The sequence below is a fragment of the Dermacentor andersoni genome, chromosome 3 (assembly GCF_023375885.2).
Source record: "Dermacentor andersoni chromosome 3, qqDerAnde1_hic_scaffold, whole genome shotgun sequence".
In the NCBI taxonomy this organism is placed as follows: domain Eukaryota; kingdom Metazoa; phylum Arthropoda; class Arachnida; order Ixodida; family Ixodidae; genus Dermacentor; species Dermacentor andersoni.
In genome coordinates, this window is record NC_092816.1 from 213,751,208 (window position 1) to 213,775,883 (window position 24,676).

At 45.2% G+C, this 24,676-nt stretch overlaps 1 protein-coding gene across 3 annotated transcripts in view; it reads right to left on the bottom strand.

Annotated features, from left to right (window-relative positions):
• LOC126536902 (protein RER1) overlaps window positions 1-24,676 on the bottom strand; it is a 72,441-nt gene that overhangs the window by 25,952 nt on the left and 21,813 nt on the right. For 2 of the 3 annotated variants that reach the window (XM_050183953.3, XM_072287414.1), the window contains exons 5-6: window positions 12,319-12,454; window positions 2,542-2,624 (exon numbers count right to left, since the gene is read on the bottom strand). In XM_050183953.3, the coding sequence (XP_050039910.2) occupies window positions 2,542-2,624; window positions 12,319-12,454 (219 nt within the window). Of the gene's footprint in view, window positions 1-2,515; window positions 2,625-12,318; window positions 12,455-24,676 lie in introns of all 3 variants that reach the window. The other variant, XM_050183978.3, reaches the window with a different exon arrangement.

Genomic DNA, 24,676 nt, shown 5'->3' on the forward strand with positions numbered 1-24,676 from the left:
AGAAGTGAGATCCTCTCTCAATCGCTGCTGTGTCGACCTCAACTGTCCTGACATACTCTCAGCCTGCACACAACACCTCAGTGCTGCGTTTCATTGCTTTAAAGAGTTTATTTGGTCTGGATCAGGAACACCTGGGTCTCGGCGTCAGACAACACTGTTTTTTGAGCTCAAGCTCCTTGAAATAAGCGGCGGCACATTCCCTTTCCCGTTAATTCATCAATGCATAGATCCTTTCTGTTCTTGTCCTCCTTCCGCCACTCGTTCGCCCCACGGACCATTTGAAGCATCTTCTTGGTCAGTTGCATAGTCTACGTCTGATTTTTCGAACTCCCTAGGGGCCGCGATAACGTCCTAAAAAATCAGCCAGTTGGAAAAAATAAATGCATGTCATTTACTGCCCTTAAGGGCTTAAACCGCCACAGGCACATTCGAAAATGCTCTGAAGGCCTGTCGGTACACGTATTAGGCATATCGGTGCTCGTATTGTGACAGGAAATACCGGGTGCACGCGTGTGTAATTAAGGAATACATGCTGTGTCCCGTGGCAATAGCCCCTCCCCACGCTTGTTAGGCTTCACTGCAATACTCGTGCGTATGTTTCACCAAGTAACGTTTCTGTACGGAGGCGAAGCTGACTTTCGGAAACCAGCATTATGCAACGCACCGTGCTTTCCAAGCTTCTAAGCCAATCGCGAGGACCAAAAAGGCAGAGTCCGTGCCATTGCTGAAAGCAACGAATACTTTCAATAAAAAACACGGCACCCAACAGCAAGAAGCTTCATAGTGAACGTCGAAGCAGCTAGGCCTAGCGTTGCCGCAGTGGTGGCTACGGCTGCAGCGGATCTGCGTGCGAGAGCGCCGGTTCGAGGCTGCGAGGTAATCAAAATGGCAGCGGTGGTGGTTTTGATTAATGCCGTTTCGGACCTGCGGTCACGGCAAAACGTCCGAAAAATGGGACGGCGAAGAGTTCTTGTGTCCGAAATTTCAGACGTTCTGTTACATTGACTCTATGGGGTACGTGGCGGTGCCGTGAAGCCGTCCAAATTATCGGGAAACCTGAAAGTCGGTCGTCGACTGTACACTGGCAACTCTTCCAGAAGACGACAGGCCGTCAAAAACGATTGATTACGATTAATGTCTGTTACTCGATCTAGCATTACCGCGACTTGCGACCCTTTCAATAAAATCACAGCTAATTTTCCCTGATAGAGGCACAATTTCCCTGAGTTTTCCCTGACTTTTTCCAGACTACTCAAAATCCCTGAGAATTCCCGGTTTTCCCGGTTGGTAGACACTGGACATATCAATACCTGAAAATAATGTTTAATAATGTTTTAGCATACTTTGGGTACTTCGTTATTCTTCTTTGGATACCCCACTCTCTGGGGGCTGCATGTGCCGGTCTTCAACAAACTACGCCAACATGGGTCATTGAGTGTGTGCCACTGAGTGTCCAGCAAGCGAGGGAACCATTCTCAGCATTTGCAGGCACTGGCATGCCACGCTTCTCGTCTCGGAGGCCAAGCCCAGACTTTTCGACAGCGCCAATAGATGGTGCAGCGTCTCCACAAAGAAGCATGAGACGGGCCGGTTGCCGCACGGCGTGTTCCTCAACTTCCACAAGCACCAGGTCCGCAGTGGCAGTGCTGGGTGGCGCTGAGCATACTTGAGGAAGTGCAAAAGCGGAATCCCGTTGCTGTGCATGCCTCCTACATCACTCGTTTCGACGGTGGCAATACATTGTGTTGCTATACTGATTTGATGCCAATGCGTTACCGTGAACGGTCATTGTGAGATGGGCTCTCCCGCAATTTTTTTCTGATCTGAATGTGCAAAGTGCATTGCCATTCTGGAATAGGCAGAAACAACAAAAAGAAAGGTATCTTGCGCAAACACCCTCAAGTAATAGAGGGGCAACACTAGACAGAAAGCTGGAAGTGGGCTTCACCATAAGCCACCTATGGCTTCTTTTGGAACTTTTATAGACTAAGATGCTAAGCATAGGTGCATATTGAATTTGCTTTACATTACATGCACTACAACTGCCGCCATAGATCCTGTATCAGTATGTCTCCTCTGACTGTGCTTTCAGAAGAAAGCGAGTCGTATCCTAAACCCCTTCTTCCTCTTTCTGCGCTAAACCAACAAACAAAACTTGCTGCAGGTCATTCATTGTTGGCCGAAGACATTTAGTCAGAAACTCCGTACTCAATATGAAACACACCAAGAATTTTTTTTCCCTGTAGGTAACACCCATCCACAAAGGGTTAAGTGTCAGAAAGGACAACCAGGTTTTAAAGAAAGGCTGAATAAGATGTCCTTAGACAAAACCAAAGTCCAATGATGTTGAACGAAACTGAAGGAAAGTCTTGAATAAAGCCTTTTGACCAACGCTGCTGGTGAAACATGAAGATGACAGACCGGAGTAACTGGGGCACACTGCACATGTACCCTCGACACATAAATGCCACGTGAGCACTGCTAGAGAACTGAACGGCCCTCAAGACGAGCTCACCAGCAGGAGGCAAGAGAGGTCCTCACTTGAGCGGGCCACTTGCCATGTCCCGTGCTCGGTATTGCGTCTTGCCATGAGTCCACGGCAGGTACCGGTACTTCAGCATGTGCTGCATTGAGAAGGCAAGAAGATGGGACTGAGGGACCCGATTTTTGTTAAGGCCGACTCTCATATGAAGCCAGCAAATAATGAAGCCGAGGGAAGCACAGAGGAAATTATTTGTACGGGTTTTGGGTTCGGCCCCCTCCCTGGCAAGTCGTTTCCTTGGTTTCATTATCTGTTGGCTCCATACTGAAGAGAGACGCGTAACAACACTGACACAAATGGGCCAAGCACTCAAAACAGGTCGCTGACCAATGTCACACAATGACATCTCTACAGATTTACTGTTTAAGTACTTGAACACACAGCAGGCCCAAACAATGCTAAGCACATAGTAATCGCAACACACTTGTGTACAGATAAACAGGATAACAATATAGATTAATACAAGAATTTTCACAAAAATAATTTCCAATAATACGCTGATTCTTTCAATTGCATCGGTAGAAGTCAAGCATGGTGTGCTGCAAGCCAGTGGTCTGACAACACTGGTGGTGTAGGGGCACTTAAAGGGGGGAAGTTGCCAATAAACAGCAGCTCATTTTGTCGTCACCACACCATCCTTGCACACAATAGAATGAACGAAGGCGCCACCTGTAGAATAGCACAGCGTATATAGGAACTCACAAAAGCACGCAGCTATTATTGCAGAAATTCAGAAGTTCAGGAAGCATGAACCACATGAAGATTGGCTTGATAAAAACAAAGGATCAATTTCTTGCAGCAACAGCCACACTTGCATAAACATGACTGCCACTTCACAATAAAAATTATGATAAAAATGTTCCACGATGTTCTCTGCATTACCACTGCAGTATTGGACACTATTATTGGCAAGATTTCTGTTGCACTGAAAAAAAATGGGCAGTAACTATCAATGATGGATGTCAATGTAAGCGAGCAACCTGAACGAACGAATACATGAGTGAAAGCACAAACGAAATGGATGAAAGAGAGCAAACGAACGTTTTCTCTTTGCAGTTTGGCTACCATCCACTGAAGTACCCACCTCGAAAAGGACTGAAAAAGCCAAATAATCACAGCTTCAAAAATAAAGGGTACCAAAATATTGACCTTATGACATATCAGACCAGGACGAATTTCGATTCAACTGTGAAGCTTTCTTTCTGAGAAACAAGTATGGGCTTCCTTTATAGCTTCACGTTATAATGTCGCAATTTTTCCTTTCATGAAGTCTGTCTATTAGGTTTATTTGATAGGAGCTCCACATCGGATCAGCATACTCAAAGAATGATCCAATGAGCATTTTGTATGCGCCAAGTTTAAAGAGCTAGTCAATGACCAATTGTAGGTTACATAGTGGCACCACTACGTAACCCATAAAGCCAATGTATAAGGATGCCTAAAATATTCGACACTAAACCTTCGCCGTTTGATTTATCAGACTTTTCGTCATGGCCACAGTTTCGAAATGGCATTAATCGAAGTCAGCACCGCCGCCATATTGATTATCTGATAGCCTTCAGCCAGTGCTCACATAGGCCAATCTGCTGGCAGCTGTAGTAGTCGTTTTGTGCTGTCCTTAAGCTAAGCTGCTTAGATGTTCGCTATGAAGCTTCCTGAAGTTGAGAGGAAGCTTTAGCTTGGGTGCTCCTATATAAATGCATGTAAAAGGAGAATAGTTTTTCTCGGCAACCACTCCACCAAACTTTAAGAGGTTTGTAGCATTTAAAATAAAAGATTGAGATCTAGAGGCTGTTCATTTCGAATTTTTTATTTAGGTCGTCAATATTTCATTAAAAATTGGCAAAAACTGAAAATTTTCAGAACAAAACTATTAAGTTTAAAAATCTAACTCAGCAATAGAAAGGATATCAGAATTATTTGAATCACATGTAATAGTACATCTAAAGCGGACAAAATTGGTAAGTCACATGTGAATCTGAAAAAATTTAATAATATAGAAATACAAAATTTGCAAAACCATTGTACACAACATAACAAGTTCAAATAGGATACGAATTTATGTATTGCATTTGTCCACTTTGAACGATCTAATGAATGCCGTTTACAGAACTGTGATATCTATTCTTGATGCAGAACTATTAAAATATTAATTTGTAAACTTCGTGCTTCAATTTTGTTTAACTTCTGAATTTTTGAAAATTCTTGTAACAAAATTCAGGCCCTAAATCAAAATTTCGCTTTGAACAGTCACTAGAATTTAATTTTCCCTCCCAAATGCAACAAATTTCATTAACAACGGTCCAGCAGTCACCTCAGAAAAGTGTATTTGCATTTTACATGTACATGAATAGGCCACATCAGAGTTGGGCCCGAGCTAAAGCTTCCTCTTAAGCGCCAGCGTTTGGCATCAAGTTTTTCATTTAAAAGATTTAGTGCTGTTAGCAATGGTGCCAACTCCCCCTTAGTCATCCTTGCCAATGGCAACGGTCTAAAGCATTGCATAATGCCAATTCCCAAAAGTTAGCTTCACTGCAATACTGCTGTTACATGGTGCAGCATGCAAAATGTATTGCGGTGAAGCATACCAAGAGTAGAGAGGGACCACAGTCACGGGACACAGTGCGTGTTCCTTAATGGTACATACATGCACCCCCCGTCTACAGTCACAGTATGAGCACCGAGACATCCAATAGGTTCACTGGCCTGCCTTTAGAGCTATTTCGGATGTGGCTATGGCAATTTGAGCACTTTTCATTTCATTTTTATTTCCTTAACCCTCTCAGGGTCGATTTTGTTTCTTCATATACGACTGCCCATGGTCAATTTCACTTATAGCAGATCGCAATTCTTCTGAGGGACCTATTTCAAAAAAAATTTACCGTAATTTTTTTAGGGTGACCGTAAAGTGCGAAAAAAATATATTGCGTTGGTATGTATTTACTCTTTATTCACGAATAATAACAATAAAAAAAGGAAATAAGCTTATGAGAATTAAAAATTTGATGCATTGTTATAGTTCAAGGCTTAGAATATGCGCACATGAGAATATTTTGCAAGCCTCAAATGTTCCTGCTCTTCACTAATATTTACGTCCACAGCCTAATCGAACTGCGTAGGTGAGCGCACCGAAGAAAACTATGTGGTTGTGTGCCTGTCAAAAAAGCAAAACGTGTAACAATCTTCTGCTAATCTTCATCTTATCGCCAACCAGAGGCAACTAGATATCGCGAGTCCCCCCCCCCCCCCCCCCAAAAGAAAAAAGGAAACGCATGTACGGCGGCATCCTTCCTATGCTCACCCCTGTGAGCACTAAATGAACGAGAAACAGGCGGCTGCCCTTTGAGCGATTAGTAACAAGATAGCCATCTGTTCTGCGAGTCCAAGAAGCCGAAACCGATTGCAGAACAAAACCCGAACCGCCATCCGCCCGCATGCGTGCCAATGCGCGAGCGCTAGTATACAGACGCGCCGGAGCAAACTAGCTGTAAAACAAACCATGCAATGAAAACCGAGAGGGAGGCGCGAGAAAAAAATTCCCTGTATTCCCACATTGTGGCAGCACATGCCAGGAAAGAAAAAATTTGGAAATTTGCGCGCTTTTAAACGTACAGATGGCGCTGTAAATATACGGCATCGACCATTTCGCACTTGTTCGAAAGCCCCGTATAAGTACGTCATTGACCCTGAAAGGATTAAGGACCCCACTGGGGGGGTATTACATAAGGGGTTGTTTGTACATAAAAAAATACATTTGGACGCATTCACTTTAACAACAGAGGCGATTTTTTTAATTATTTTTAAAGCGAAGACATTTTATGTTCAATTACGGGAAAATCAGTCGGTGTCAGCGTGACCAAAAGATGGTATGGAAAATGGCCGAGAGCGCAAAGAGTAAAAACATGTAAAGAAATGCTCAGATTGGCGTCAAATTTCTCAGGGAGGTTCCTGTAAACAAAGTAAATTATTGGCACTAAAAAGAAAATTTGTTACATTTTGGTCTGGGTGGGAATCGAACCGAGGGCTCCGGGGTGTGAGATGAGCATGCCGCATGAGACAGATTGTCCGCGCCAGCCATGCTACTCACACCGTTCTCTTCCCAATATAAACCGTGTACCTATATAATCATGATATAAAATATTGACAAGCAAAATGAAAACACATATAGAGCTTCGCTCCAATTTCACATTAGGGAGTATCGTAATCGGTGCATTTTTTTTCCCAGGAGTCCTTGTGGCACTTAGGGAGTCTGAAAAATCAGATGACTGTGTTTTGCACAACTTTCTTTCGCTCCTTTGATTAATTGATGAGCTAGGAGATGCCAAGTTTTCAAATTTGAACAAAAAATGGTAGTTGAGTAATAACCTTATTCTCAAAGTCAACAAAACGGCTTTATGGGTCACAGTAAACATAGTGCAAAAAATATGAACTTCTTTTCCTAGTGAATGAAATTAAACCAGAAATCTTTTACTAGTGAATGAAATTAAACCAGAAAAGTGATGAATGAACAAACTGTGTTATGCTAATGGCTTTCGAGTGTAATAAAGTAGAAAAAATACTTCATTACCACGGCCTCCGAGATTTACAATGCCATGCTCTAGGATGCGATGGTACAATCGATTCTGGATATATCTAACTCAAGTATGATTGTGAAACAGCTTAATACAGCAATAGCAAAAAATATAAAATATGCCTATCTGAATCTTACCTGAAAACTTTGCACATCTCTGGCAGTTTCCCAAGACCATAAGATGTGAGAGTTGACCGATGCAGTTCCTCAAATTGTGTCGAATGCAAAAAGCTTTGCTTACTGTTTGCACACGAACGTCGCACCTCACGTGTGCTGTGGAATGGTCACCGATATCTACAAATGCAATGCTAACCATAAAATCCTGCATAATCTGGCTGCAAGACTGGGGCGAACATCAAAGTGCTTGTTGCACATTATTAAGCCGCTGCCAGGTAATGCTTATGCCATTGAGGCCTCGTTTGCCATTGAGGCCGTGCTTATGCCTCGTTTCCCTCTGCCCACATTAGTGAGAAAGTGATGCCAGTTCCTTGGCTTCATAAACTTTTATTGCCACTTCATCCTGAAATGCGCTCAACTAATTGTTCCTCTCCCCGCCATGCTGCCCAGAAAGAACAAAGAACTGACCTTGCAATTGAGTGAAGAAGCTACCGAGGAATTCACTCAAGTAAAAATCACGCTCGCCAGGAACTCGCTGCTTGTACACCCCAAGCCTGATGCACCAACCTCCATTATATGACGCGTCCAGCACAGCTGCGGGTGCTGTTCCACAGCTATGCACTGATGGAGCATGGCAGCCTCTCACCTTTTATTCTCAAGGAAGCCAGCACAAACACGGTACAATGGCTGTGGGCTGGAGATCCTGGCTACCTACCTTGTTGCAAAGCATTTTTGCCCCTTCGTCGAGGGTCAACACATTGTGATCCTCACTGACCACAAGCCCTATAGATCTATGTAGTCAACCTGTCGCCCCCCCTCCCCCCCATAGACCTACACTCAGAAGAATATGTCAGTTTTTTCATCTCGAGAATTTACAACCAATGTCTGGCCTGTCAAAAGCACAGAAAACATTCCTGTTGAAGTACTGAGTCGCATGGACACTGTTGGCAATGTCCCCTCTACGCCACCTCAACTTCTAGATTGCCAGCAACGTGTCAACACAGAAATAAACTTTTTTTTTTTGTTAGTCGTCCACATAACTGCAACTTGAGGACGTTGTTCTTCCTGACGGTTTCACCATCATCTGCAACACCTCTACTGGCTCACCCTGGCCATTCGTGTCTCTTCACCTGTGTCATCACGTTTTACAAGCTGTTCACAACCTCTCTCATCCCAGCGATCGAGCAATGCAGAGACTCCTTTCTGGCTGCTCCTTTCTGGCTTTCTGTCTCACCTCAACTTGAGACAAGAGTCCGGTACTGGGTGCAATCTTGTCTACAATGCCAAAGATCGAAAGTCTGATTCCTGTCATCCCGTCCCTCCGTTAAAGACCTTTTCACCTGACACGTGGTTCGACAAGGTTAATCTGGACATCGTCGGTCCACTTCCTCCCAGCCAAGGTCACTGCTATCTCCTTACCTGCATCGACAGGTACACACGATGGCTGGAAGCTACACCAATTCCGGACATCTCGGTGCTTACCATCACGGTAGCTTTCTTATCCACTTGGGTTTCAGGCTTTGGTAGCCCATCTTCCATGATCACAGATCAAGGTTGACAGTTTGAGGCCAGCCTCTTCAGTAAACTGCGTAGTCTTCTTGGCACCACGACACTACATAAGATAGCCTACCAGCCACAATCAAATAGCCTCGTTGAGCATTTTCACCGTCCCCTGAGGACTGCACTCATTGCTCAAGGCTCACCTACAGAGTGGCTGCAGCACCTTCTAACTCTTCTTGACATATGCACAGTGCCGAAAGCTGACTAAGGCTTCTCAAATGGAGAGCTTGTTTTTGGCACCAACCTTCAATTTCCTTACGGCTTCTTCGAAGCTACAGCTGCACTGCCCTCAACCACAGATTACATTACGCATTTGCGTACCATGTTCCAATCTCTCCACCCAGTTCTCACAAGAGCCCCTGCACCTTGAGTGCCTTCAGTACTTTTCGGCGGCAACACAAGTCTTTGTGATAGAGTCGGCCCATCGCAAGCCCCTTCAACTGTACTATCCTGGCTCTTACCCCGTGCTCTAACGCCGCAGCAACATCTTTGTCATTTTCATTGACGGACAACCGGACATCATTGCCCTTGAGCACCAAGCCAGCCCATAATGACGACCCGTCAGTACAGGCACCTTGCCCCAGCTACAACCCCATCAACTCGATCGACTACCCTGTACAAACGGCACACGCAACAGCACACCCACTTGTTGCACCACGACAAGTCTTGCGGATTCCATCGCTCGTCGTACTACCTCCTCTCTGGGGGAGGTAGTACATCATCGCAGCAGCAGAGATGCACAGGCTCGTGTTTAGGTTTGCTGGCGCTCTGGTCACCTGCTGACACAGACATTAAAAATCTAGTTTTTGTTTGGGCCTGTCATCCCCTCTCTACACTCTGCTCCATCCAAGGCCCCACACTATAAATGGAAGCAACACAGAAGCAAACTATCTCGTACGAATATGCACCGTGCTGGCATCAGCGATCTTATACTGATAATTATGTATGAATGTGCCCGGCAATGTGTCCTTACAATGCACCATTTAAATAGCTGATCAACATATGTTGACAACGAGTTGACCAGGCAGACACTGTTAGATTCAAAAGTGGTTTCGAGTTTGGAGAAAATTCCAATTCTATTGCCACTTACGTGAAATATAACGTGCTCAGTGCGGACTGTGCATTTGTGAATAGCATAGCAATGAGTCTTGCGTGTCGCTGCCACGATGGTTCTTCCACGAAAACTACTGAAGTGCGCATGTAGCATGCAATGACCATGTTAAAACAAAACTGTAATGTAAAGATCCAGATTTGTTTTGGCGACTCGAGGTACCCTAAAACGCCATTCATAGAAATGCCTCATTTACAATGACAAAGCCAGCAGCACAGACATCTCCTGTTCAGCATTTCTGGCCCGGAACCACTTAGGGAAAGAACAAGCGTCATACATGCTTTCTTGTGGAACGCACGTATTGGACCGGGAGGTCTTTTACAATCTTCAACCAGCATGACTGCTCTTGTTGATAATAACCCGCTGCAGTTTGCATGAGCCTCCCATATTTGTGGTGAGCAAAACTGAGACATGTACCTTGCTCACTTTTCATCAATGGCACGTAAGGCACTTCAGATTCAATGCTTGTTTGACAGCATATGCCGGAACAGTGCCGTTTCGTCAGAACTGAATGTTTATGCCAAAAGCGTGATTAGTGATCACAGCCCCATTAGGAGAATTCGGGTGCAGCATAGCTCTTTTTTTTTTTTAATTTAGTGAGTGTGGTGGTCAACAACAGTCCAATCCATGTATAGCACAGCACTATACTTTTGCATGAGATTTCCAACGGGGTGTTACGAATGTTTCATAAACACAATAACTTATTATGTGTCTGTATGATATATCCGGGGTAACATAAGTATCCATAGATGCATCGAAAACCAATACAGCAACACATTTCTCATCACACGGTGAGGCTGAAGACCACTCGCTTCCCAGGATTAAGACAAACTAGCGGTTACAGTGAAGTATTTCTGGATAGCCCTTCAATTTCATTATAGTGGGGTTTTACTGTATGGTTATCTCAAGTGGGTCAGCACCTCTCAGTCTTGGAACCACCTGGCATGGCCACCAATCAATGCCACAGGAGTTGCCCGAGTTTAGAGAAGACAGCGCCACTGATGGCTGCATTATTATTGGGAGTGACGCCAGCAAGGCCCGGTATTTTGCAGCAAGTTTTCGGGGGGCATTTCATGCATGTTTCACGCACTTATGTTGCACTCAGTGGTGAAGCCATCTTATGCATGCATGTTTTATGCACTTCCCTGCATAGCAAATACCAATTCGATAAAATTTCTTCTATAATTAAGTTTTTATTTCAAGAGAACACAATGCATCAAAATTTCAGCCACAACAACACCTGTGATGAAGGCTTTCTTGATTCCACTAAATTTTTTTCAATGGAATAAGCATGGACACCACCACCTCCAAAATAGAAGAGATAAGATTATGGGGTTTTATGTGCCAAAACCACTTTCTGATTATGAGGTGCGCTGTAGTGTAGGGTTCTCTAATGTGCACCTAAGTCTAAGTACACGGACATTTTTGGCATTTTGCTCCTATCGAAATGCGGTCGCCATGCCCATGATTTGATCCTGCGACCTCGTGCTTAGCAACCCAATGCCATAACCACGAAGCAACCATGGCGGAATCCCAAAATAGAAGGAAATCACTCTCAGACGAGTCCAGCTTGTGAGTCCAGCTGCTATGAAAAGGTTACCAACCTAGTAAAAGACAAGCACCCACTCTCTTTCAATGCCCCCAGAAGTATCACTTGCATGCATACCATCATTGCCATTTTTGTCACAAGAAAGCTCATTCAAGAGGTGCACAATTTTATGTGTCACGCTAGCAGCAACACAGCTGTGTTGCACATTTTGAGGATTTCTCTGGTTGAGCCAAATTGAGAAGAATTCCCTGCCGGCCCATGACTGCTGTACTGCACCTCTGTACTGGTGTGAAGCCCAACCCCCACATTGCTGTTGGTGAAGAAACAAGTGAACACAAATCGTCAGAAGTGTGCCTGGCGATTTTGTTTTGCGAGAAAGTTGCTACAGAATATGTGCCAATTCCAGCTGCATTTTGTTTCATAAACGCCTTTGACACTACCTCAAGTTCTGTTAAAAGTGGAGACTTTGCAATGGTTGACACGGCAGAATGTGAAAACCATGTTGTAACAGATCTTGAAGTGCACCTGAACACAGACAAAAAAGCAGACAGCACTTCCTGTCTCTGCTGTCCTGTGTGCTTTTCTGTAAATATTTTGTGTTCTGTGGTGCTTTAAGATCTGTTCGAGATTAACCAACTAGTATGACTCGCCACCTGGGTAAAAACCAAGCCACATTGCTGCTTGCCAGTAAGTGCAAGCAAGCCAAGAGCGCTGACTTTTGGAATGAAAACATTCTTTCTGAGCCACTAAACCCAGTGTTTCAATGGTTATTCGCAAAATTCACAACAAAATTTTGTTTAACAAGCCCTATCAATTTTATGGACAACTGGACTTGCAGACAGGAGGAACAATGAATGCAGAGCTACTACCTTGATCTGCCGCTTCATGGTGAGGCAGAAGAGTGTGATGAAGTAGAGCAGCAGGATGGGCCAGAAGACAGGCACGTTGAATGCATCAAAAAATGTGCACGCTATTGCCACCAGCGTTGCTTTGGTGGCCGAATACCTGCACAACAAAACCCCATGGCACACATACGCAACAGTTCTTCACAAGGGAAGTGGTCGTCTGCTCTGTTCTGGTGGTACTACCACATTTCAATCTAGCACATTATTGCAAGGACTGGAAGAACCCTCTTACAGTAATAAAAAATGAAATATAGTATTTCAATATAGCACATTATCACAAGAACTGGAAGAACCCTCTTACATTAATAAAAAACAAAATATACTACTTTATCATAAATGTGTGGTTGACGTGCAAAGGTGAGTGCCAGAATTATGCATACAAAACCACCCACGGCTTAACATACCATATTTACTCGATTCTAACGCGCCCTAGATTCTAACATGCACCCGTTTATCGTGGCCCCCCCAAAAAAAAAACAAAAAAAAAAAGCCCTCGATTGTAATGCGCACCCGTTTTCCATTACCTAAAGAAAGAGACTTTTACAGTACCGCACACCTCATTCTTTCATAAAGAAATACAACTTTCTATCATGCGAAAAAACAAAGGTTAATGCACTAAAGTCGTGATGAATAAAAAAAGTTGCAGTTTCGCCCGCAAGGCGAATCTTCGCAGAAATAGTAGACAGCTATATGAAGTAAGGATAGTAGTTTTATCAGCCACATAATCTTTTAAACATTTGCTTACTAACTAAATGAAAAAGCACGGTGACACGCACGCACAAGCAAACATGAACACGCCTCACGCAATGAGCACGGAAGCTCATCAAAACGCTGGAGTGGGGAAGTGCAGTAGCAGGAGCGCGCGAATTTACTTTTGTGTGGCCTCTCGCCTCAACGTGAACTAAGCGACGAGAACACAATGCGGTGTGCACAGATGCGGAGAATCCGTTTCCATCGCAGATCATTTTCAAGATAGGGGCTGCGCCACATGTAGCACCAGCCAAAGTAGAAATGAATGAATATGTGGTGTTTATTGGCACAAGAGCCAGACATGGCCAAAGAACGTCGTTGCCGTGGTAAGGAGTTCACTGTGTAATGAGTTCTATGAAGTGGACACTTTTTAAAGGGGCCTTAAAAATAGGCGCTTTAAAGTGTGTAAAATCTATCTGTAATATGATTATGGTGATGACATATGATGTGTACTATGAGCATTAAGATGCATTGCAAAAGAATGATACAATGTATAAATTATGTCATATTCTAAAATTGGCTAGAGCACTACTGCCTCGTTAGAGCCCTTGAAACACAAGGGCCTGGAGCCGTGTGCTATACAATACAGATATAGATGCATCCTCTAGAACGAGGATGCTCTAAGAATTTGATGTACTTATAACATGTAAGATAACATCATTCAAGGAACCGAGGAGTGCTTTAGTGTTAAAGAGCAGTTCTTGGCCAAGAAACATAGCCCAGTGAAGTAGGACACAATAGCGGTATGCCAGAGGACAATGTTTCTTTCTCTCAGCTTCGCCCTCCCGACACTCCACGAGGACGTGAAGGATGGTCAGCCTCTCATCAACATCTACCACAGGTTGGAGGTTCATTTCAAGTAAGCAAAAAATTATGAGTGCCAAATGTGTGTCCTATTCTGAGATGACAGAATAGGACATCTGTTCGCCGTGATTTTGTCGGGGCGGGCCAAAAACCTACCTGTGGCTTTATCACGCGCAGCTTGTCATTTGTTTTTCCATCCCACATGCATTGCCACTGATCTTGGAGTTTCTTTCGTAAGAAAGGTTTCAGATCTGTGACAGGGACGGCAGTGGCAAGATTAGAAGCAAGTGGCCATATCGTCTGCCAGACCGTTACCCTCAATGCCCCTATGGTCAGGCACCCAGCATATACGATATGCTGATTAGATAGATATGCTTTACACAGGTATAAATATATTTCATTAGGTACTGGATTTTTGAGCTTGCAGAGTGGCATCACGGCCTTCACAATATATACAGCTTAGGGAGTCTGTATATATAACTGCCTTTTGGAATTTTAATTTCCTTATATGCTTCACAGCCGACAATACTGTGTAGGCCTCGGCCGTAAAGATGCTTGTTTCCGGATGCAGAACATCGGATTCTGTGCAGGATGGACCGACGGCTGCACAGGACACCCCAGCATGTGAACTGGAGTTCTAGGAAATGCATTAGGATTTCGACCTCCGGAGCATGCTTTGTAACTTCTAGAAAGGATATGTCACATTCTACAATCTGCCACTACCAAGGAGGTAAGAGCTTGGTTGGATGCATTAAGCGATGCTAGAGGAGTGGGACGCGCATTTCATCACTAAGCTCCCTCACGCACAGCGAGAAAGGTTGTCTTACAGAAGGACGATTGCGGAAAAGTGTAGCACATGTCATATCGGTAACAGTATTAAAACATAGATGTTCATGATTAGAGTGTGTTTTGAGAAAATATGTGAGGTTGATGTATGTTCTCTGCAAGTGGAGTGACCACTCATCTGATCTGCTTACAAGCTTTCAATCAGGCTTGTCCTGAAAGTGCCAGAGTAGAAAGCTTCTCCTGTTGGCGCCTGTCCCACATGCAACTTTTAGGAACTCTGAACGCCCGTGATGCGGCTCCATTTCCGTCTGTCTCCGCACACGTGATCACTTTGCTTTTAATTGCGGCATTGTGATGAACTTGCTGTTAAAGAGTGGTCCTTGGCCAAGAAACATAGCCGGGTTAAGTAGGACACAACAGCGGTATGCCAGAGAGCGGTATGCTAAACTGTCGCCGCAGGTTGTTTTTTCTGACGCGTATTAAAATCCTCCACACCAACAGTACGTCTACTGGCATACAAAACACTCGTCTGCCCCATTTCAGAATATGCTGTAGTTACATGGGACCCGTTCACTAAAAGCAATATTGGAAAGCTATAAAGCTTACAGAAAAAAGCAGTTCAATTCATCTACAATACATAAGGGTGTAGTTCTTTTACTAACCTTTTATCTCAGAGCAGCTTGCCTTCTATAAGTGATAGACATTGTGTATGTCGTTTAAAATTCTTTTCCCAACTAATAAATGGTCACTACAACATTGACACGTCTCACATTATCACCTATACAACAGGTTACGCTAACAGACAGCAACACTCACTAGCTGTAACTCCATTTACAACACGTGTCAACTGCTTCAAGTATTCCTTTCTTCCTAGAACTATAGTAGATAGGAATAAGCTGGCCGATAAAACTGTAACACAGGACTCATTATCACTTTTCGAGACATATCTTTAATAAAAATCATTTTTTTACACTTGCTGAGACTGTTAGTGATAGCACTGTTTGACTGAATAATTGAAAAATCGCTGAAGTAACGTTGCAACGCCTGTCTTCGCGCCCGTTTTTTTTTCCCGCTTTTGCGAAGCGTTTGTGAATAACTTTTTTAGCGCAGTTCCCCATTTTCGTATTTATTTTGTTTTGTAATCTTACTCATGTAACACTGCTAAGATCTTGTTTAATATCACAGTGTCTATATAAAAAAAAAACTTTGCATGTTTTTGCAATCGGCACTTCCATGCTCATAGCATAGAATAAAGAACCAACTTCAAAGAACAAACGCAGAATACGAGAAGATGGATGGTGGACTAACCTAAGCACACATACTACAGCACGCGGAGGAAGCTACAGCAGCTAGGCTCAAAGCACATGCGAGGTGGTCATCTTGAAATGCCGATAGGAATATGGTAGTGCAGATTTAGGGTCGTACTTGATTCTAATATGCATGCCATTTTTAGACCCGTTGTATAGGAAAGAAAGTGTGCGCTAGGTTCGAGTAAATACGGTAGGTCCTGGAATCTGTCTGCATGTTGCACATGTGTGTAAACAAAGTGCTGCACTCATAAACACATTGAGTAGAGTAATGCAACTCAGTGGGTCAGTTGGTTAGCTAGTCAACTTGTCACTAAGGTTGTTAATACGTGGCGCAACAAACAGAAGAGGACTACACAGTGCAAGCCCCGACTCACAGCAATTTATTCTAAGATCAACTGAAATGGATATTTTTGTTGCAAGAAAAAAAAAAAAGACTAAGAATGCCTGCACAGAGGTTGCGAAAAGGTCAGGCAAACATGTCACCCTTCCGAACATACATTACTGTTTGCAAGTTCGCACATCGTTACATCAGTAAGAGGCAGTGAAGGCAGGCAATGCTACTGCACCTTGCAATATGAAAGGTTTCCACAATTTGTTCGGAACGATGGTAACTATGCTTATAAAATACATGAAATTCACCAGTCAATTAGCCTGCTTTCACTACCTCTGATAATGAATATGCATTTACTTGCAAATGGCAAAATGCCACATGTAATTTTGCGTCACTTTCAGAGCCCCATAAAAAATACAATGCCTTGTTTATGTAACAAAAGCCTGCTCCTTTCCATCAATGCAACACACAATCTCCTCATTCCTATGACAGTCCAAAGACATGGCCTGAGCTTGATAGTAGTCCCTCTAACTGCAATTTTTCATCTTTGTTTTGCTCAAGTATTACTTTCACGTCGTCAAGAAAAGTGATGCCAGATTCAATAAGCTCACTTCGAATAAAGAAAGAAATTGTCACCACTAGCAGAGGTGTTCCAAGAGGTGAGTATCAAGCAGAGCCTGTAGGGACATTTGAGAGCGCTGTATTAGTGCACTGCAATTGTGCCACAGCTACTATTGCCACGAGCTTGACGAGCCCAAACAGATGTGAAACCCTGCCTGAACGAAGGAGCTGACTTGTGTCTAAAGCTGTCTTATGCAAATTTCTAAAATCTTCACAGCAGACTAGTCAAAACCTCCACACTAGGGTATCTCACATAGGGACCATTCATTTAACATTAGGCTGCAGGACAAATTTCCTCAAGTTTTTTTTTTTTTTTTTAGCGTACCATTGTTGAGTGGAACCAGCCATGTGATGTACCACAAGAACGTGCAAGTGCTTGACTGCAATATTGCATCAGTGATGCTGCGGGTCATGTGTGAATAGAGTAAGATGTGGGAGATATGGGGTTCTCCTCCGTACTCTTGGGACAAAGGAACGACAACACAATAGTGCAAACAATCACAAGGGCATTTATTGCACCTTTCATAGATCAATGCCTGCTAGCCGAGTGGCTATCCACAAAACATGCCGATGGGCGCGCGACAAATCTAGAAGTCCGACTCACCGCGACCGGAAAACGAGCGAATATGTTCGCCCCATGCTGGATCCCAACGCCTGGTCGTTCGCGTGTTCGGTCACGCCAACGGTGGCGCGTTCGAAGGCGGCCACGCGAGACGGTCTCGCAGAAGCATGGGTCAGCGCGCACGCGGGACGTCCACGCTGTCCCCCGACCTGCCGGAATAGAGGAAGCGCCTTGTTTCCCGGCACCCAAGTAACCTCGCCTGTCGGCGGCGTTAGTAGCTGCGCAACACTAGCGCCATCTCTCGCACTGCGCTTCAACCACTCCGACCGCCGCGGGTGCCAGGCCACGCGGCGGGCGAAGCCGCCCTGCAGGAGACGCGCTATGCGGGAAAAACATCAGGGGACGCGCGAGAGTCGCGCATCCCCACAAAGAACATGTGCCGACACTACCCGGCACTTTTTCCCACAGCAGCTGAAGGGCTCCTAAACCGCCCTGAACTCGAACATTGGTTACATAGTGGCCGATGTGTACTAGTATACTCGGAACAAATGGCCTCAAGAATTTCTTTTCAGTGGTGCAGAAAGTTAGAGGCGTTTCACGAATGAGCATGTGTCCGGCGCTGTTTCTTGCTCTCCTCCGCTACCCCTTTCACTCCTTCCCTTGCTGCATGCACTCACTAACTCTAGACAGAGCAGTGACAGCCACCCCAGAAGGAAGGCTGGTCCGTCATCGTCCACCCCTAATCGCCTCACAAGAGGTTCAGTGGTGCACAATGAGTCGGCGCCCCTCCTTTCTCGGAACACACAGTCGGCTCTTCTCATCTTGATGCTGTCGTCCCTCGACAACTGACCAATCAACAGCTTTTACCCCAGGTGACATCACCTGCAGCAGCTTGTTGACAAGGAGGTACTGGAAAGGCCAGGGAAGGAGCATGGGATAGTTTTTTGAAATGGTGATGTTCCTGTGGTGCGTAGCACTGACATTTGATAGAGGTATTGGTCATGGCACTCTCTACATGATGCACGTGTTTGCTTATAATGAGCAAAAAAATGTCCGGGGTATGTAGGGGCCCTTGATGTGGTCATGCACTATAAAAGAATAAAAACTCACCCTGGTAGCTTTCCAGAACTTTTTGTACGAAAATCGCCAAGGTACGAGAAAATTCTTTAAAATTTTTTAGATCAAACTGACATGATGGCACCGTGAAAAATATCTGGCACCGTGACGTGATGGTTTTGGTGAAAAGTACAGGGAGGTTTGGCTTTATACTTTCCATGTTTTTACTGGCAAATGAAAACCTGCTGGACCAAGAGACCAAGACCAAGGCTGAAAAGGAAAGTTACCACTTGGGCTACTAATGCACCATTAAGCGGGAGACACACTGTCCGATTCGGTGACCAATCCGGCATCTGACGCGCCGGAATCAAGGTGTTTTGCCGTGCCGAAGCGCCGGATCGGACGTCCGGCATCGACAAACCGGGCAGATTGTCATCGTCCATCACGTCCGACAACCGCGCCTTCGTCTGGCCGCAGCCAATGACAGCGCGGCTGGCATGTGACATTCTCAGATGTTCCCTCCAAGGAGGCGGCGCTGGCTGGCCAGTTTCTTGCAGTGTTTTTTTTTTTCCTTGCCTGCTGCAGTTTGTTTCCGACACGAAATAGTTACCAGTTCAGTAAAAATATCTGGAACGTGTGCCTGTTATGCAAAGCAGCGCCTAGTACGCTAGCACTAAGCTACTGGCGAAATCGGGAGCAGCGACGCAGGACATTTCGCGGGCAGACATCACACACCGACCGTCTGAGCGAGGCTGCTCGCTTCGCTTGCACGTTTGCCCTTCGTAACAACTGCGTCGAGTAAACCAATTGTATTTAATTACGGGCGACCTAAGTGTACAATGTTAATTGTTTTGGCAAACATAAGCGCTTTACGACGAGCTCGGGTTGGATCGTAAGTGCCGTCGGCCGCGGCGTCTGCCTAGCTAGGCCTACCGGCCCTATCGCTGGCTGTTAGCGGAGTCGTCAAAGGACAACGCGCCGTCATGAAGTGTTCCGTCACTCGCAGGGGCATAATTTTATTGACAGTGTTTGCGTAAAGCGAAGCAGTGTTGTGCAGAGTTTATACAGTAAAAGCTCGTTAATTCGCACCTCGCTAATTCGAATTTTCGAATAATTCGAACTAATTGGCACGGTCCGGCCATGCTCCATAGAGCCCCATGTATTGAAAAGCTCGTTAATTCGAATGCTAATCCGGTCCGCCACGGATAATTCGAACTGCGCGCCGCCGTAGCCAGCTTGCAGTCTCTGCTGTTAAGCGACAGATGGCGCGACATACACTATCATCATCGTGTGTTTTTAGGGGGCAGCACTTGCGCTTATTCACAAATGCTCTGCCGCATCGTCATGGACAGCAGGATACGCAGTGCGTTCGGTGGCAACCGCGAGACCGGCCATTCTCTCCGTCGCCTATGCGATCAGAACGTCGAAGCCTAAAAGTGCGCCGTTGCTCACTTTTGTTCTGTACGCGTCCGTCGCAGACTGGCACTGCTCGCGTGCCGCGATGTCGTCACGTGGAAAGTATCGTGCCAAAACGTTGAAGGATAAATTAGAAATTCTGCGGGAAGCTGATGCAGGGAAACTGAGCAAGAACGAAATTGCAAAGAAGCACGATATACCGAAAAGCACGCTGTCGACATACATCCGGAATAAGAGGACGATTGAGGACTCCTACGAGGCTGAAACTTTCGGCAAGGATCGGAAAAGGCTTCGGACAGCTAAGCAACCGGACCTGGAGGCAGCGTTGCTCACATGGATCAAGGAAAAACGGAGCCAGGATATCCCATTGAGTGGCCCCATCATCGTAGCGAAGGCGGCTGATTTCGCGCAACGTTTGAACGTCTCCGACTTCGCCGCTTCAGACGGATGGTTTCACCGCTTCAGAGACAGGCATGACCTCATTTTCCGCAGTGTGTGCGGCGAAGCCAAAGCCGTAGACGCAGAAACCTGCACTGTGTGGCGTTATGGTGCGCTACTAGACCACCTGAACAGGTACGCACCATCTGATATTTTCAATGCCGACGAGAACGCCTTGTTTTTTAAACTCTTACCGGACAAAACGATCACGTACAAGGGGGACGTGTGCGCAGGCAGCAAGCGCAGCAAAGAGCGCGTGACGGTGTTGCTCGGAGCGAACATGACTGGAACAGAGAAGCTCCCCCTGTTTGTGATAGGGAAGTCACAGAAACCTTGATGTTTTAAGAACATCCGCACGCTGCCGGCCGACTACGCAGCAAATAAGAAGGCCTGGATGACGGGCGAGCTTTTCAAGCAGTGGCTGAGGAAACTCGACCGAAAATTTTAGCTTGCCAAGAGGCAGATTCTCCTCCTCGTCGACAACTGCTCGGCGCACAAGGTGGAAATAGAATTGAGAGCCATTGAGCTGGTTTTTCTTCCGGCTAACACCACTGCGGTTCTTCAGCCTATGGATCAGGGCGTTATAAAGAATTTGAAAAGTTTTTATAGACGTCACATTCTTGAGAAGTTGCTCCTGTGCTCCGATAATGAGAAAAGCTATACCGTGACTCTGCTCACAGCCCTGCACATGCTTGTGCGTGCCTGGAATCAGGTAACCACAGAAACCATTGCAAATTGTTTCCGCCACTGTGGTTTCGGAGCCCTTAACGCAGATGCTAATGAAGTTGAAGAGGACGTCCGCGCTCCGCTTCATGTACGGGAGGTGCTCTGCGATACGGACTTCAGCGACTACGTGAATGTCGACAGCTGCGCCGCGGTCTGCGGTGCCGTGACCGATGATGAAATCATCGCCCAAGTCATCGGCGAAGACGAAGAACCGGCCGTGGACGATGACGACGCGAATGATGAAGATGATGATGTTGGTGAAACACCGGTACGACCTTCGTTGGCACAGGTAATGGACGGACTGAATCACGCCCGGCTTTTCTTCAGTTTCGAAGAAGGCGAAGACTATGCTTTTCGGCTCATTCGAGCTCTGGAAGATAAAGCGACAGCGATCACTTTCAGAGGAAAAAAGCAAAAAACCATTACGGACTTTTTTTCCAAATAAAAGTACCCAGAGTTGCTGTACTTTTTTTGTCATCAGATGTGGCCTTTTCTTAATCACTTTCGTTAGTTCGAATTTTGGTTAATTCGAACTCGTTAAGTGTCCCCGTGAAATTCGAATTAACGAGCTTTTACTGTATTGCGTTTCTTGACGTGGCTATGAAGTCAAGCTGGGGGGCTGGATCTGAGCAGAGCTTACGCGCCGCTCAATCTTTCGAATGCACGCACCGTGTGCCCTGAATAGTCGTATGCCGCATGCCTGAGCATGAGGCGGCGCACGTCGGATCGAACGCCGAATCGTACCGTGTGTCTCCTGCTTTATAGGTGGCGCACAACAAGGACGACAATGTTAGTGACTCTGGACCATGCAAAATGAAGCTGAACACTTGACCACAGAAGTTTAAAATTTCCTGACCAAGGAGATTCAAATGGGTATAGCTCAGTGTGTGCTTTCTATAAATATGTGTACAGTCAATGTTTGATTTTTCAGGCTTCCTAAGAACTAAAAGCATCCAAGAAACCGGGCAGCCTGAAAAAACACAGAATGCATATAGAAGACATCATTTTGCAGGTATTTCTTGGAAGGAGAAGGTCAAGGAAGGAGTAGCAGCCCTCTGTAAATCTGCCAGAGAAGTGACTCTGAAAAGAGCCATTGATGAACAAGGTGAAAGAAATGCAAACAGTGGGTGCTGTCAAAGCAGCCCGTGCAATCTTCAACTACAGTAAAAACAGCATTTTACTGCCCTAGTGGTTGTAAAAATGACTCGATTTGCTTTTCTTTGGTTCTCTGCTTGCATGTGATTACATCTGCTTGAATTTCAGCTAGGGATACACCCATAGGTCGACTCATTCAGACTAAGACTGACCCATGGGTCTGAATCTCAGCAAGTCCGGCTGAGTAGAATTTTGGTGAGCCTGAGTGAGCTCGGCTGAGTGAAGTCAAATTATTTTGCTGACCTATGGTCAATTTCAGAAAAAGCCTTTGCTAAAATCATGGTGATGGTGGCAACATTATGAAAAGTTAATTCAAGCAGCATGCACTACACTTTGAATGAGTGTATCAGAAAAAAAAAAAGATGAACCAGCACATAACGGCGCAGCCACCGTGCTATTGGCAGCACAATTTCAGCACCCATGCTGCATTTCCCCATTCCCTGACATACATTCACACACGTACATATGAGCTTTACATCACAGCGCCGGTGACGCTCAGTCTAGACGTATAGCTTCAAGCCCCACCCAATGCTCCTCGTACTACTCCGAGAAGTGAGCCTACCCTTCGCACCTGCGCGGCACGATGAAGGCAATTTGGAAGAGAAATGTGGGAAGCCTCATGGGGGAGCACGACGCATGGGCCGCCATGCGGGTGTAACATTTACTGTAACATCACGAGAAATGAGCGAGATTGTTGGCGAGTGCCTAAATTGGTCAGTTTAGTCAGTGTTCTTTCCCAGTGCGTGCTTCATGCTTTTTCTGTGCAATGGGTTCGCAATCTGCTTAAACTGAGTGTCGCCGCTGTTGCCCTGTGTGAGTGCAGCCTTTGCATTCAGCATGACTGTAAGCAAATGTCAATGTCACAGCTGTGCACTGACCATGCTACATGCTCATGCACGCTTATGTGCAATTCGTGTTGTGGTTAGTACTCCTATTGTATCTATAAAGCAACTGCTGATCTCCCAAATTTTCAGTGTCAAATGCTATCTTCCAGAATGATGAGGTGAGTCGGACATTCATTCAGCAGTGCTCTTGTGTATCGTAGTTAGGTTAGGCATTATGCTAGTTTAGACCTTTATATACTGAATTTATAGCACATACTACTTTTCTTATGATGCTATCATGGCAAGTATGCCTCATAAGAAACTTTGTTAACCCTTTGAGGGTCAAAGACGTAAATACAGGGTGCCACGAACAAGTCCCAAATGGTCGATGCTGTACATTTATGATACGTCTATATCTTTGAAAAAATGTGCCAATTTTTCAAATCTGTTGTCCAGCAAGTGTTGCCACCCTGTGTGGATACAAATTTTTTAGTTTTTTCGCTCAGTTGTGTCTTGGTTTCATTCCATGACTTGTTTATGCCGGCACATTGGTGACCACTTATGCTTCGATGCGTGTGCATGGCAGTTAGCGTTAGTTTCATTTCACGTGCTGTTTCAGTTTGTAAAACTCGCAAGAACTGATCTTTCATCATCATCATCCGCAGCAGCAGCAGCAGCCTGTTTCATGTCCACTGCAAGATGAAGGCCTCTCCATGCGATCTCCAATTACCCCTGTCCTGCACCAACCGATTCCAACTAGCACCCGCGAATTTCCGAATTTCCATCTAGACTTCTGTCGTTCTCGATTGCATTTCCCTTCACTTAGTACCCATTCCGTAACCCTAATGGTACAACGGTTATCTAATCGGCACATTACATGACCTGCCCAGCTCCATTTTTTTCTCTTGATGTCAATTAGAATCGTCTATACCCATTTGTTCTCTGATCCCAACTGCTCTCTTTCTGTCTCTCAGAAAGCCTAGCAATCTTCATTCCATTGCTCTTTGTGAGGTCCTTAACTTGTTCTCAAGCTTCTTTGTCAGCCTCCAAGTCTCTGCCCCATATGTCAGCACTGGTAAAATGCACTGATTGTACACCTTCCTTTTCAATGATAATGGTAAGCTTCCAGTCAGGAGCTGGCAATGTCTGCCGTATGCGATCCAACCCATTTTTATTCTTCTGTGGATTTCCTTCTCATGATCATGGTTCCCTGTGATTAATTGACCTAGGTAAACGTACTCCTTCACAAACTCTAGAGGCCGACTGGCTATCCTGAACTCTCGTTCTTTTGAGCGGCTGTTTATCATTATCTTTGTCCTCTGCATATTAATCTTCACCCCCACTCTTACACCCTCTCTGTTAAGGTCCTCAATCATTTGTTGTAACTCGTCTGCATTATTGCTGAATAGAACAATGTCATCAGCAAACCGAAGCTTGCTGAGATATTCGCCGTCTATCGCTTGAATACTTCTTCCAAGCATGCAGTGAATAGCATTGGAGAGACTGTTCTCCCTGTCTGATCCATTTCTTTATAGGTATCTTC